Here is a 15,212-nt window from a genome sequence, read left to right on the forward strand (position 1 = left end):
ATGCCTTCATGGCATGTTACGGGGATACCTTTACCTTTTTTACCTTTACCTTTACAGAATAATATCTGTGATATTGACAGTTAATATTTAAGGGCCACAAAGGGAAACATTGAGGGAGGAGGATTCGGTCCGGTACTGTGGATTGAATTTGGCGTAGCTCAGTGGTCAGAGCGCTTGGTACGTAGAACCAAGGACCCAGGTTCGATGCCCGGTGCCGGAGCGAATTTTTATCCTTAAATATTAAGAAAGAATATAGTTCAGAGTAGAAAGTTCTTGATCCTGGAGTTCTGGACTTAACAGTGCAGGCTCTCAAAATATTTCTTCAACAATAGCGTCTTGAAAAACATACATTAACAGCTGATCTCTCTGTGAGTAAGTGTTGCAAACTTTAGGGAAATAAAAAATACCTATTACCTAGCCAAAACAAGACCACTTAGATTCATTGTCTATAAAACTTGTAAAATATTTTTCCTTTTGAAAATAAAACATTAGAATATTTAAATTTAGAGCCTTATGTATGTCTTACACTAGTAATAAACAAATATTTCTGAAAAATACTTTTTCATTGGAATTCCTAGTTTGCCTGGAATGTCTGTATGGTGTCACGTATTGTTTCCCACCAACAATTACAATTACACATTCCCTTAAAATTCTTTGAGCCGTTTTTTCTAATGGCACTGATATGAATTTCCTAATATGCATAGTTACAAAATTACAGCAGTTTATAATCACTGTATGTGGATACTGTGTATATTATGTAATGTGCAGGAAATCTGGAATGATTGTTTCCGACTTCGTATTACTATACTTCGTCCTATAATGTCTGACAAGAGAAGTAAGCTTTGCTGATGGCGGAGGAGAGAAGTATAATTGCTATTCAATCAATGGCAGAGGTCTCGTTCCAAGCTTATCTTAAAGTTGGGCAGGGGTAGAATGTGTCAGACTGCCCAGCTTCAAGTCAAGCGTGGAATGAGACCTCTTTCATTGGTTGAATAGTAATAGGAATATCTTATGCGAAGTTTTACCGCTAGATGGCAGGAGCATTCCATGTGGTGCAACATGTTGTAGGGCTATGTTATGTCATATGCTACAGTTGATTACGTTTTCCGGCTTATTGGTTTTCTGTGCGTGTCAAAATTATATTTACAATTATTTTGTATAACCTAGTATAATATTTTCTTACCTCATAATTTAATTTAATTTACAATAAATAATAACGTAAACCTGTATAATATTGAGCGATTCCCCCGGATGGGTGGGGAAATCTGAAGTATGCAGAATATAGGCACGAGTAAATTGAATGTTCATGAAACTAAACGAATAAAAAAAATAAGAACTATGTCGAAGGTGAATATTGCCCTCTTTAATCATTAATATTTAAGAACTGTACGCTAAAAACAGGATATGCAGCCACCAATGTGGTTTTCTTTTTATAGGGAAGGGACTATCGAGATTAAATTCCTTGTATTTTTTTCTGTAGTTGCAGAAAGATCAAATGCAATTTTTAATAGGATGATATAATATGATCACAATTAGTCGTATGTTTTGAAGGTTAAGGACATGCAGTTTTGAATACTATGTAGGATGATTTTGAAAATTTGAAGTTAAAACATGGTTTTAATAATTAGGGTACAGTACATTAAAACATTATTCACGAAATGGATTGCACTACAGATTGTCCTGGGTAATAAACATCCTAGTTTATCGAGAGTTTACTGCAGGCGTAAACTTCGGAGACTCCTACAACTACTGCATGTAATGTAAGCTGACATAGCTTGCTGTCGAGGTTGCATTTGTTTTTATTAATTTTTCTTTTTCCTCTTCCAAGTAGTCAACAATTCCTTACTTGAAGTACCGGTACCTGTAGTTACTTTTATTTAATACTTTCGAGGCGCAGTTTAATTACTTATATTTTTTAAAGTTTAAAGCTTATATTCAGAATATTTCGGGACCTGACTGAAGACAAAAAGCTTTCCCTGGTTTTTACTTATAGGAACATAACAAAAATTTGCCATTTTTAGTTTTTTTTAAGAGTATTTAATATACTAATACACAATGTATATCCTCAATGTTTATTTACCGAAAAACAAATGCACACGCAAAGCGCATCCCTCAAAGTACACGCGCGCTATCTGTTGGTGCTAGTTCAGGATATCCCTATTATACGTCTCTCCTCCTCTACTGGCAATGTTTACATCACTTGTCAGAATTATGGAACGAAGTATAGTATGATTTAAAGTCGAAGAGAACATCTTACCTTTCCCTATATAATTATACTTGATAGAGAATTAAAGGTAAAATGCAGTGCTTATAGTTCAGTGGGGCAGAAAATAATCATTATTCTTATTATCAATCGAAGAGAAAGTTATTTTTTAATTAATCATCCTCTTTATAAGCACATTTAAGTGACCGTTACGTGATATTATTATTATTTATTATCCAGTAGCTTTGAAAGGGATGTGTCGAGGTAGCCGCCCGAGGCAGAGTTGTGATAATGTTGTTGTGGTGTGCAGCAGAGCGTAGCTCATGGCGTGGTGGCTGGCTTGTCCCAGCAGCTTGCTTCCTGTTGCTGGCTCTGTTACTAGCCTACTCAAGTGTGATGCTGCATGGCTCCCCCTCTACCACTTCGCACCACCGCTTGTTTTCCCCGCCGCAACTCGTGGCAGCAGCAGCAACCGCCGACTGTGGTAACAGCCCCGACCAGCAGTAAGCAGAATCATGTGTGCCGTTGAATTTCGGGTAGTGATGGGCTGAACAAGGACTTGATATTCTTTCCAAGTTCTGAGTCGTTTTTCCTTTAGGTATAGTTGAAACAAAAATGAAATTCGTGGGTAACTTTCCCCGATTTAAGCATGAAAGACCACAAGCTAGGAAATGTCTGTTGAGAAAGACAATGGACCCTTGGTACGATTTACTTACATATTCGATAAGATAACCAGGAAGTGTAAATTTAATCTGCTGTAAAACAAAAAAATATACTGCAATCCATATTTTGCTGTTTATGTCATTAACTTTTAAAACTTTCCATTTAAAATTTTTAAGCCATATTAAGAAAACTCGGATAAACATAACCTGTAAATTTTAATACTTTAATGAACAAATAATTTTAATAATAGTACATTATGCAACGAGCCTATAATGGTAGTAATTACGACGCGAGTTTCATAATTTTCATACGAGCGTCTTAATTACCATTATAGTCAAGTTTCATACAACTTTTTATGCTCAACCATAAGTTAATAAGTTATTAGTCACATCGAGTGCTTTTGCCAAAATTTTCGGTGGTGTAAGTTGCAACTTGTTATCACTAGTGTCCGCCATTTTTACTTTGTCTAATCTCGCACTGGTTGTCTTTCGATTGCATATCCGAGAATAATCGATACTTGCGCTTTCATATTGCTACAATGGTATTTTCTGATTGGTGGAACACCTGAACTTTAATGAATAGGTGTACTTTAATGAGGTCCATTAAAGGGTTGCTACCAGGTGTATAATTACTACATTTCGGCATGGTCGAGCATGAACAAATTTAAAGAAATCTCGTGCAAGAGAATTGAAAACACTGATATTTATAAGTGTCAATTTTTCTCATGAAGTAGTGGAAGGATTTGAATGAATTTTTTTTTTACATAACGTACAGACATTATTTAATTTTATTTTAGTAACAGAATCATTTTCCTATGTTAATCTGGGAGTGAGTTATGATTTTTTTCCTTGGAAATTTGAAAAATTACGTTAATTACATTAATTTTTCAAATTCCTCCCACCCCTCCCTCTAAAAAAAATCATATCTCATTACTAGACTAACATAGGCAAATGATTCCAGTTACCAAATTAAATGATGTCTATATGCTGTAAAAATAATTTCTTTCAAATCCTTCCACTAGTTAGAGAAAAATTGGCACTTACATCTCAATGTTTTCAGTTGGTTCTTTTTTTTTTTTTTTTCTCACAATATTTTATTTTTGAATATGATAGAGAGTGGATTAGTCTTGCACAAGATAGGGACCGATGGCAGGCTTATGTGAGGGCGGCAATGAACCTTTGGGTTCCTTAAAAGCCATATGTAAGTAAGTAAGTAAGATAAATATTTTACTAAAAATTTCATATGATAACTAGGATATTAAAATTTACAGGGGATATTCATCAGGATTTCCCTATCGTCTTAAAAATTTTAAGTTGATGAGATACAGAGCAAAATGTGAGCTGCTATATTTTATAGTAAATTAACACTTCCTTGTTACCTTAAAACACACTTTTTTCTGATGTCTATTGGCTATGACAGGCGTAACTTACGTTGAGTTTTTATTTCGGGACTTGCAGTCTAGTTTTCTATAAATACAAAACTGTATACAGGATGTAACTGAAAGGCCCATCAAAACTGTGGGGAAATGTTCCTCACACCTATAGAGATGAAAATATGTTATATGAGTGTAGTTCTGGAAACACTTTCCTTGTTAAAGCGTTTTTCTACAATCTCGACGGAGATACAAAGCCTTTTTGTAGAACAACTTGCTTGCTCTATTAGAAACCGGCCCGTTACTGATTTTTAAGTAATTTTTAACTGCTTATTAGTCTAATTTCGTTAAAATAACATTTTCTTTTGTAGTGGGATGAATTATTATTACATTAAATTGAATAGTTCGTTACTTATGCGTTCTTTAAACTGAACATTTTTAACATGTAAATAGTAAAATGGCTGGGACTAAAAAATAATTTCGTTATTCTGAAAAATTCGTAATTGTGGCTTTCGTAATAGTGGCATTTCACTGTATTATCTTACGCAAGCAAAATGCACACCTAGCAAGCGCAATTGATACTTCTTACGTGTTACAGATGCTCTGTATACTCTCAAGTTAAAAGAAAGGTAGCGACGCTTGTTGTCCTCATCGTCACCATAGATGATGATGATGATGATGATGATATATTACTTTACACACTTCACAAAAAGTCACCTCGAAAGAAACTAGATTGAGTTCATCTGAAATGTCTACATATCATTATTTGTAGGATAAATGCAAGGCATTTACTGTAACTATTGATTGCTAATGTAATTTCGAAAAAGTTGCTTTAAAACATTTCTTGATTTTGTTTACTTCCTGATGACCTTACAAATTTTAGCGTGATGTAACAAGAACATTGTGATTATTACAGACTAATTAGTTTTTTGTGGGATCAAAATTACACATGTAAGTGTCTGGTTCAACATAATTTCAGGATTAAATTTCTTGCAATTTTAGTTACTTTTCATAGGTGTGCATAAATCTTAATTTTTTTCATATATTATAAATACTCGTTAACAAACAGTTTTTTAATGCTTTTTAATTATATCGTTAGAATATCGTAATATACTCGAGGAATCGAAATAATGTTTATCACTGACATATTCAAGTCATCCTTAAATAAACGGACGGACGGCCACAGACGTGTTAGTTACTTAAAAGTTTCTTTAGCATCTGTATTATATCTAATAATGTTTTACCAATTGCAGTTATGGTTTTATGTAGGTACAAAATTTGCTTTCAGCCTAGCTGGGATTCAAATTAACAAATCGTCAAACAGTATGAGTTTTGTTTGTTAGTGACGGTAGTAACTTGAGCTGAGACATTGGAGCATTTGTGCTGTGTCACCATACAGTGCAACTCCGACTTTCTTCTTTATCAACACGAAATACAAGGCTTGTCAGTGCGACAAGGCAGAGAGCTGACTGCACAGATGCATTTACTGCAGGGGACATACTGTGTTTATTGTCAAAATGCCGAACGTGAAAACAAAGCTTTCCAGTAATCTGAATATGTATATTCCCGAATGTGGTGAGAATGTTTTCTCTGTTACGAATGACAAAAACTATGGACAATTTTGCAATAAGTTCTCTTCTTACATTGTGAGGTGCTGGCTGGAAGCTTGAAATACCAAATTTTAATTTCTTCCCACTTCAAATGAATTCTTGGAAAGACTGGAGCAGAACTTGTGGATCAAATTAAAAAGTTGATTCTTCAGCAGTCTTTGAAAGTTCCGTATTGGTGCTGTGTCACTGCTATCAAATAACTGAATTACTGTATTACAGCTGGACAAATGCTCACAGTCAAGATGTGTTACTGTCTTCGTAGTGTATCCAGCTATTTGATGAAAACACGTGTTTCACTATGAATTTCCTCATCTTAGAAATGATGGGTAAAAAACAACAGTGCTTGTTGTATATTTCAGCAGCCACATTCCAAAGATGGAGTGTATTCAGTATATATTGGAGAGAATTGGCCAAGGTTGCAGGGATTACAGATTTTAGATTAGTTCTATGGATGTTTGTGACAGGGCAGTTTAAGAGGATATGTTCCAAATTTTCTTCGTTATTGTTGCACCAGCAACAACTACTAGAGTCAACAAGATTAAAATGATGAAGATACTTCTGAGTGATAATATGGCCTGTTCTAGCTCTTGCTAAGAAAGTTTGTATGTGTCTGGGAATGTTGCGGAACATTTGTAAATCATTATTATTCATGTGTTACGAGTCTGAGAGATATCTTGCAGAAAAACAGAGAAATCACAACTCTCGTAAAATTTATGAATTTATTTCAAATGGGAATTGTAATGTAGCCAACATAGATGTACAAATAAATGACATAAAATAGTTCATATATGCACTTCAGTTTCAATGGATGTGGAACGCAGATTCTCTGCATACAAGAACATAGGCCTATTATTCGATACTTGTCGTCCTCAGAGTGTAGTTGGTATAGCGCTGGCCTTCTATCCCGGACGAGGTCGATAGCATTTAAGTGTGTTTCAATGCGACAGGCTCATGTCAGTAGATTTACTGGCATGTAAAAGAACTCCTGCGGGACAAAAATTCCAGCACACCGGCAACGCTGATATAACCTCTTGCAGTTGCAAGTGTCGTTAAATAAACCGTAATTAAAATTTTTATTCGATACTCGTCATTAATTTAGTTTCGAAAATTTCAAATTTTTGACAATTAAATAACACGAATAAATGAAATTGCTACAATCAGGTCATTCAGGTAATTACTACGAGGCGTATTTTTAAAGTAAGTTCCAAAAGGGTGTAGTAATTAAACGGGAAGATATTTACAATCCATTTTTGTTGCATTGTATTCCCCACACTTCAATTACTTCTCAAAGTAATCTCCACCATTATTGAGGCATTTATCGAGTCGTGGCACAAGTCTTTCTATCCCCTCATTGTAGAATTCGCCCGCCTGTGATGCGAACCACTCCCGCACTGCTGTTTTCACTTCATCGTTGCCATCAAAACGTTGACCACCGAGGAACTTCTTGTGATGCAGGAAGAGATGAAAGTCATTTGGAGCCAAATCCAGGCTGTAGAGGGGATGGTCAATTTGTTCCCAGCCAAATTTCGAGATGAGATTTTGGGTGTCACGAGCTGTGTGTGGCCATCTCCTGACCATTCCATCACTAATGGCATCATCACCATACACCTCATAAAGTTGACGATGAATGTCAGCTGGTTTGATGTTTCTCACATTCAAGAAACGGATAACAGACCGCATCTGACAGTCGGCGGGGTGCTCGATCACTTTAATCATTTCAACTGATCACAACTAACCACACACACGGACTGAAGCTCTGAAACTGGATGCACAGCTTGCCTGAGGACTGAAGAAGAAAACACGCATGCGCAAAACGACGACTGCAGCGATGCGATGGCTATAATTGAAAACGGAACTTACTTTAAGAACACGCCTGTATATGTATGTGTATACATATATTGTATGTTATGTAGTTAGCATTGTTCCTCTCCAGTTATCCGTATTCCAACGTCTTGTACTGCTGTCAAACGGAGATCATGCAGGCTTGTACAATGAAGTCTGAACCGTATTTAACCATGTAATGGCACAATGAAACTGCTCCAATGTCTGAGCCCTAGAATAACTGATAGTTATTAGACTTAACCATCGGGAAAATGGTTTTATTCCATCCTCATTTCTCATAACTCACTTCAACTTCTAGCACAAAGATAAATTTCTGTACTTTCTAATACATGATATACAGATCTCAATTCGAAAATTAAATATTCATTGTATTTAATGAGTAGTCATTTAATGCATTTTTGGATAAAAGGTATTTCATACAGCAGAAAGTACAGTGATTTTAAACTTCTAACTTGCTATCTCTGCCACTTTCGCTTGCAGATAATTCTCATTGCAGAACATTTGCATGAGTTGCTTTCATATTGGGCATTCTTGACCAGCTTTTGTTCAAAATGTAAGATGCAGTGTATTTTTCTTTTCAACACCAGAAGTGTTAGCTGAAGCAGACTATATTGATTATGAATTAATTCAAGTTTTGATATTTATTAGCAGAAATATGGCAGATTCGATTCATTGAAATTGGTAAGTAGATGGCATATACAGTACCTTGATAATAATGTAAGAATCGTGTTCTTGGTACTGTAACTTTGCCAGTAGACCATCTCTTTAATAAATTCAACATAAACAGAGATTTCAGTTTTTTTTTTTTTTTTCAAAATATTTAATTTTTAAGACATTAAGTAAGTGCCTTAGTTCGTTAATTTATGAACATTAATGCTTTATGTGACATTTAGTGGCGCAGAATCTCAAACATTAGGAACTACATACTGGTTCCGTATTTAGGATAATACTAGACCTGAAAATAGTACCCATATGTAGTTTCAAAATGTTTGAGTTTCAGCACACAGTGCAATACCCAAAATTATTTTTCTGAACTAATGTTTTAATTTGAAAATTTACTGGAATAGTCCTAGTTCTTTCAAAATTTTAAAATAGTTTACCTCAGTTTTTTCTGGTGATTGCCAATATTATGTAATAAATAACATTCCAATCATATTCATATTTAATAAAGCACCTTTCATCGTATTTTCATATCATTACTAGATTAATATGATAATTTAAATAAATTTTCAAAATATGTAATATATCGATTAAGAACCAAGGGTCCATTTTGATTATTACTACAAATGAGTAATTCAATTATTATCTTTGTATAAAAATAACTTACTACTATTATGAAAATTTTAGTGCTTTTTTTTTTTTATCTTAAGGGGAGAGGATGGTATTTTTTAAAACTTTTTTCCTATTTGGTGTAAAATATTAATTTTTTGTATGTAGAGAGCTCATAGCTGTGGCAACTCAACCAAATAAAAATATTTTGAAAAAAATTATTTGGGGGCCCAAATTTGAAAAAAAAAATACCCAATGCAGGATTGTACTAAAATCGATATATCTAAACCGTTTTTAAAGATAGATTCAAACAGTGTTTTGCAATGTATTTGCAAAAGCAAGTTCTACAAACTGTCTGTAACAGAATTGTGATATTAGTTCCTATGTTTGTAAAATAAACAATTAAAATTTAATAACAATTTTCTGATTTCCTTTCTTGCAAAGAAACGGACGTATTTCTAAAATAAAATCAATTACCGTAACAAAATTCTGTTACAGAGGAAAGTTTCCTAATGGTCTAAAGAATGTGTGTTCTAAATTTCATGCATGTATCTTTAATAGTACAGAAATTATATCCATTTTTGTCTGGCAATGTAGCAAAAAAAATAAAGTTACTGGAAACCGATAAAAGAGGGCGTGTGATTTAAAACTCCATAGTGCAGGAAGTTCAAAAATGACGTCATAGCATCCGATAAGGGCACAAATACCCACAAAATGTTATGCAATGCATTCCACACATATCAAAGGGTATTTTAAAGAAAAAAAGTTTTTTTCTTTGAAAATTTAATTTACCGGAAACAACAATAAAAGTGGGCGAGTGATTTAAAAATCCATAATGCAGGAAGTTTAAAAATGGCGACTCAACATCCGATAAGGGCACAAATACCCACAAAATGTTATGCTATGCATTCCACACTTATCACAGAGTATTTTAAAGAATTTTTTTGTTTTTTGAAAATTTACTCATTTTTCACCAAAAAATACCATCCTCTTCCTTTAACTTCATAACAGGAAATCTAGTACAAAATCTTTTTCTAAATCCTAGCCTGGTCTTCTTTATAAACGGACGAAGATTTTATTGGCACATTCTTTTTATGCATAAAATATTTAGTTAATTCGTCCACAGCTTCTGCCCATCACTGCTTTAGCCAGTTGGGACAGTTTTTAAGCAACAAGTGCAAACACAGGTTCTTCGACATCAAGTATAACAATTTACTTGTGAAATAATATTTAATGCGTATATTTTGCAGACATTGGCAACACTGTTTACTAGAAGCAGAAGTTAAAAGAATCACCTAAACGGTATAAGTAACAGTAGTAATATGATTTATGTGAATGTTTGAGCCTTTGAAGAAGAGTCTGTCTTCCAATTGTAATCAGACGAGACGAATTACACTTTGCTAAATGCCTGATATAAGTACATGCATGTTGCACAGCCTGTGTATTTGTTATGTAAGAAATCTTATGTTTTGAATAAAGCTTGTGAATGAATAAATAAAAAGCATGCTAATTCGTTCTATCTTACATTACCTCAAATATTTATCTTAGATACCTATAAAAAGTAAAATTAATGTCAATCTGCAGCTGAGAAAGAGAGGTTGTAATCATAGTCCACTATTGAACCATTTTGAGATGAGTTATTATATATTCTTTAATTTATTTGTGGTACACAATCTCTCTTTCTCGGATGTTTGTTCCTGTTAAATGAAATACATAAAGCATTTGTAAGACATGTAATTTAATGGAATGTAGCATGAATTATTAATTAATGTTTACTACTTAATTAATACACAATTTTCTAATGATTAAATCCATTTGCTTCTTCTGATAACTATGTAGTTTTATTGTTTACATTAATTTTTCTTGCTTTGTTATGAAAAGTAAAGAATTGGATTTAATATTAATTTCAAAAGTAATTAAAGTGTACATACCATTATACAAAATTAAAATTGAGAAGATATAAAATGGGAGCATGTGGTTGAAGCTTAAGAAAACAACTGAAAAATAATTTTTGTTACAATTGTAACAATATTCATTATATTTTGTATCTGTTTCTAGGAGCTGAGTACTTCCAAGGCAGTGAAGATCCATTATTTACAGAGACGATTACTACAGAGTTTGACCCAAACACTCAGCGAAGGTAAGTTCAGGGATTTTATTTACCTATATAATATTCTTTAATATATTTACTTCTAAAAATTCGTTACTTTTGTTCTAAAAATATGTGCAATTTGCATATAATTATGTTCAAGCTATACATCGACGAAGAGACTTAACAAATTTACTATTACGTGACATCACTAGTTTCTTCCCTCCTTAACTCGACCCTGTGCACCAGAGGTCTGCATCAGACGTTTTCGCTCGAGCGCCAAGTAGTTCATAGCATAATCCGATAGGTAGCGCACATGCATAATGGGTAAAATTGTCACGAGCGATAAATCCTCGAATGGTATAAGCCGAGCGTTAGACATTCGTTCTTGTTGCAGTGATGAACTGTGTAGTAACATCATAGATGTTTATCATTTCAAAACTTTGCAGTGTTTAACTAACTTCTCCATAGTACAACTACAAAACTTGCTTTAAAATGTAATATAAATGTTGTAGGTAAATGGTTTTCTTTTTCCACACAGGAGTGATTTTGTTTTTGCCACATCTGATAGATGTTATTGGATAGAAATGTAATTATTATAAACGGAGAACACAGTCACGATAATGCAAGAACTGTATCAAGTTTTCTAGTAATAATAATAATAATAATCTCTAATAATTAGTGTATCAATCTTTGTGTCTGTAACAGTTGTGCAGTATGATTATTCGTTTTATTATATTTTCTGTGACGTTATCTCTGTACTAATATTGTTATTAATCTACTGCTATATCAATAATATTTTGTAAAACGTTTCTACATTGTTGCAGTATATAGGCAGAACATTATGTATGGACCTATCATATTATATATGTGGTAAATCAAATATTGAATAATTATTAATTAGCAATAATAACTGTATATCGAAGTTTTTCATACTATTTTATTTATAACTTCATGTTTCTGTTTTGGTACGTTCCATTGACTGTCCCATTAAACGTTTGTCATAAACGCAGAAAATAAAGCCTTATTTGTACCGTGTGAGGAAAACATATGTGTATCTTATCTGTCGCCTTCCATACAAGATAAGCCATGTCGGTGAGATGACCTTGTACGAGCGCATCACGACCGATCGTATCTCACTCGAGGGTGCGACACTTGACCGAGTTCAAGCGAGCGATTTAACTCCAATGCAGCACTCTGCTATGCATGCTTTCTCTCTATCTTCCATCACTGATGCTGACACCGCATTCAGTATACTCCCGACCGTGGCCCTTCCTGAACTGCCGCATAACTGTTTTACTGTATTTATATGTTACCGTAAATGTACGAAGTCCGGTAAATGTTAGAATTTACCGGTATAACCTAACATTTACCGTTATATTGCGGTAAAACCCCAAAATATCTTATTAGATGCATGCATTTTGAACTTTTACCAAGAAATACTGGTAAATCTCAGGATTTACCAAAACGAGCTGGTAAAAGCTAGATCGAAGAATCCCGCCTCCGTTGTGCAGGTTCAGACATGTTTACAGGGTCGATAAAGTGAAGAGGTTGCGAGAGGCTGCTAAAGAAAGTCTTGAAATCCAAGCGAAGAAAATGAAAGCAGCCATTTGTAACAAAATTCCGAAATTTTATTAGAATCGAAAAGTAGGAAAAGAAGAAATTAGTGTATGAGAAGTGGTTGGAAAACTATCTTTCATTTGAGTATAAGGGTTCAAAAAGTGTAAATGTTTTTAAAAGGTGTTCAACAAAAAAATGCTTGTGCAAATCATCTTCCATGCTGTGTAATTATAAATGACATAACAGCCAATCTTGTTGTAACAAGAATTAACATTCATAATGTTTGTTTTACTTTATTTGCGGATCTAGACTGTAAAGGCTTTGTTAATTTTGTATGGAATGCTATAACAGACAGTGTTTAAAACTATAATATTTTTCATTACTTTTAATATGTAATATTGTTTATTATAATCACATTGAAATTTAAGAATATTTAAATAACTTCAGTTTAAAATAAATACAAATTATTTCAGTCATTGCTGAGATGATTTTTATTTATGTTTTTAAATAGATCGTAAAACAATAAAAAGATGAATCGAAAATATATATATGTAAAAGTGCGAAGAACGACAAATCTTAGTAAACACTTTTTATTGAATTAATACAATTTTACCACAGCTCATCGGTAAATCCCGAGATTTAGCAACACCTCTTGGTAAAAGTTCAAAATGTACACATATAATAAGATATTTCGGGCTTTTACAGCACTAAAATGGTAAATGTTAGGTTATACCGATAAATTCTAAGATTTACCGATCTTCGTACATTTACAGTAACATATATATTATAAATGTAAAGTAACTGGTTACTTTTTCCCCTTCCAGAGTTGTAACCACAACACGCACAGTTACCATGTCAACGACTGGTGGAGAAGAGACTGATGATTTGCGACAGTCGATGCAAGAGATTGTCGACAAATTCATGGCAGACGAGCGCCAACATCCATAGGTTTAAGCCTTTTGTTTGGGTCAGTCACTCAATGTGTTCCTCCTAGCTACCTGACTTAATGACTCCTACTGCTGTCTGACTGTTGCGGCATCTCCGAGAATATCCTCTGGGTATACCCGCGATATTCAGACTGGATATCTCGGTTTCCAATGCTTCAAACTCTTTAAATTCTTGTCAGTCATTTTCTGATTCGTGTAGTCTTCTGAGCTAGATACTCGGTTATATTTCATATGTTTCTATTTGGGTGAAGATATTTCGAAATTATTTTTTAGATTAGTGTATAAAGATGTTAAATGGCTTTCTTAGGTTAGGTAAGAACATCACTTCCGTTAAGGAAGCTAATACAAAGAATTGACAAAAGAAGGTGCTGTCGATTTGATCACAGAGAAGCAGAGCGGTACACTATTAGCATTCACTATTACAAGACTATATATTTTTGTTATTTAAAAGACTTAAGGGGGCCATCCACATGTAAAATAAAAATATTTTCTACAGGAGTCCATCGTCCAACCCTTGAAGCAATAGACATCGCTTCTTGTACTGTTAGGGTGCGATAAAAGGGTTTATGAAACATGTAACTGCCAGGAAAAAACTTTAATTCCATAGCTAGAGGGGCCATTTCTGTCAATAAATATTCCAAGAGTTGATTTTTCTATAATTTTCGTACGTAGCCTTGCTCTTAGTGCCTGAAATGTTACAAGAAATATTTTGCCCGTTTCTATTTTTCTTTGGTCGCAGTTTGAGTGGTTTTTGACTTCTGTACTGTCTGATGATTTCTCTGGTAGATCTGTATTGGTAGATGGTAACAACTAGAGTGGGAAAAAACAAACTATTGACTGTCATGCATGAAGAAACTTTATTTATATATAATACAAAGACAAAACTGTTATATATATTATTAATATATAGCTTCGAAGAAGTCAAATCTTATTTAATTTAAACATGGAGAACTATAACTTGTTTCAAATTAAATATTTTGTAGACTAAAATAATTTTTGAAAGAAAAAAAAAAAAAGAAGATAGCATTAAACTTTTCTAGTTAGACATGAAACAGCGACTTGTAAATTATATAAAATATGTTATTCTGAGCAGGTTTTAATCCACAAGGCTATAAACAAACCTTGAAAAATAGTTTGTTAGGTGTAGTGGGCGGAGTGCTTGCATCGTCATGTTGCTTTTAACACAAATACTGCACAGTAAAAGAAGATATTCCATTTTTTCTTACGTAACAATTTTATCATTTTTGCATCAGTTTTTTTATCACTATAAAGAAATGTTAAACGGTTATCGATGTGGTGCAAGGAAAGAAAAAAGCCTTTACATATATACAAATAATTGATAGCATTCCTGTCTATAAACTGCAATAAAACACATTACAACTGAAGTCTGTTATTTATTTAGATTAGAGATGTGCAGACAATCCAGATGTTACTGGAATGGGTTTATTTTGTTGCATAAAAATCTTGCCATTTAATTTTCCGTATGTTTTTCTGGATATAGACCATAAGGATTTAGCATTATCATAAGAAACCTATGTATAAAAACAGTGAAGAAATAACTTCAGCTATGGTTCTGCTATGGGGTCATCATGGAGCGTACAAATATCAGCTGAGCTATTTTCTTTACAGCGAACATCGTCGTCTTTCTAATTGAAAG

General features: G+C 33.6%; 1 protein-coding gene across 16 annotated transcripts in view; it reads left to right on the forward strand.

The window, feature by feature from the left end:
* LOC138702059 (ankyrin-3-like) overlaps positions 1 to 14,940 on the forward strand; it is a 585,575-nt gene extending 570,635 nt beyond the window's left edge. For 11 of the 16 annotated variants that reach the window (XM_069829582.1, XM_069829590.1, XM_069829585.1 and 8 more), the window contains 2 exons: positions 11,018 to 11,099; positions 13,433 to 14,940. In XM_069829582.1, the coding sequence (XP_069685683.1) occupies positions 11,018 to 11,099; positions 13,433 to 13,556 (206 nt within the window). In that variant the 3' untranslated portion in view covers positions 13,557 to 14,940. Of the gene's footprint in view, positions 1 to 2,513; positions 2,707 to 11,017; positions 11,100 to 13,432 lie in introns of all 16 variants that reach the window. The other 5 variants (XR_011332778.1, XR_011332780.1, XR_011332782.1 and 2 more) reach the window with 2 other exon arrangements.
* The last annotated feature ends 272 nt before the right edge of the window (positions 14,941 to 15,212 follow it).

Source organism: Periplaneta americana, chromosome 6 (assembly GCF_040183065.1).
Source record: "Periplaneta americana isolate PAMFEO1 chromosome 6, P.americana_PAMFEO1_priV1, whole genome shotgun sequence".
NCBI lineage: Eukaryota > Metazoa > Arthropoda > Insecta > Blattodea > Blattidae > Periplaneta > Periplaneta americana.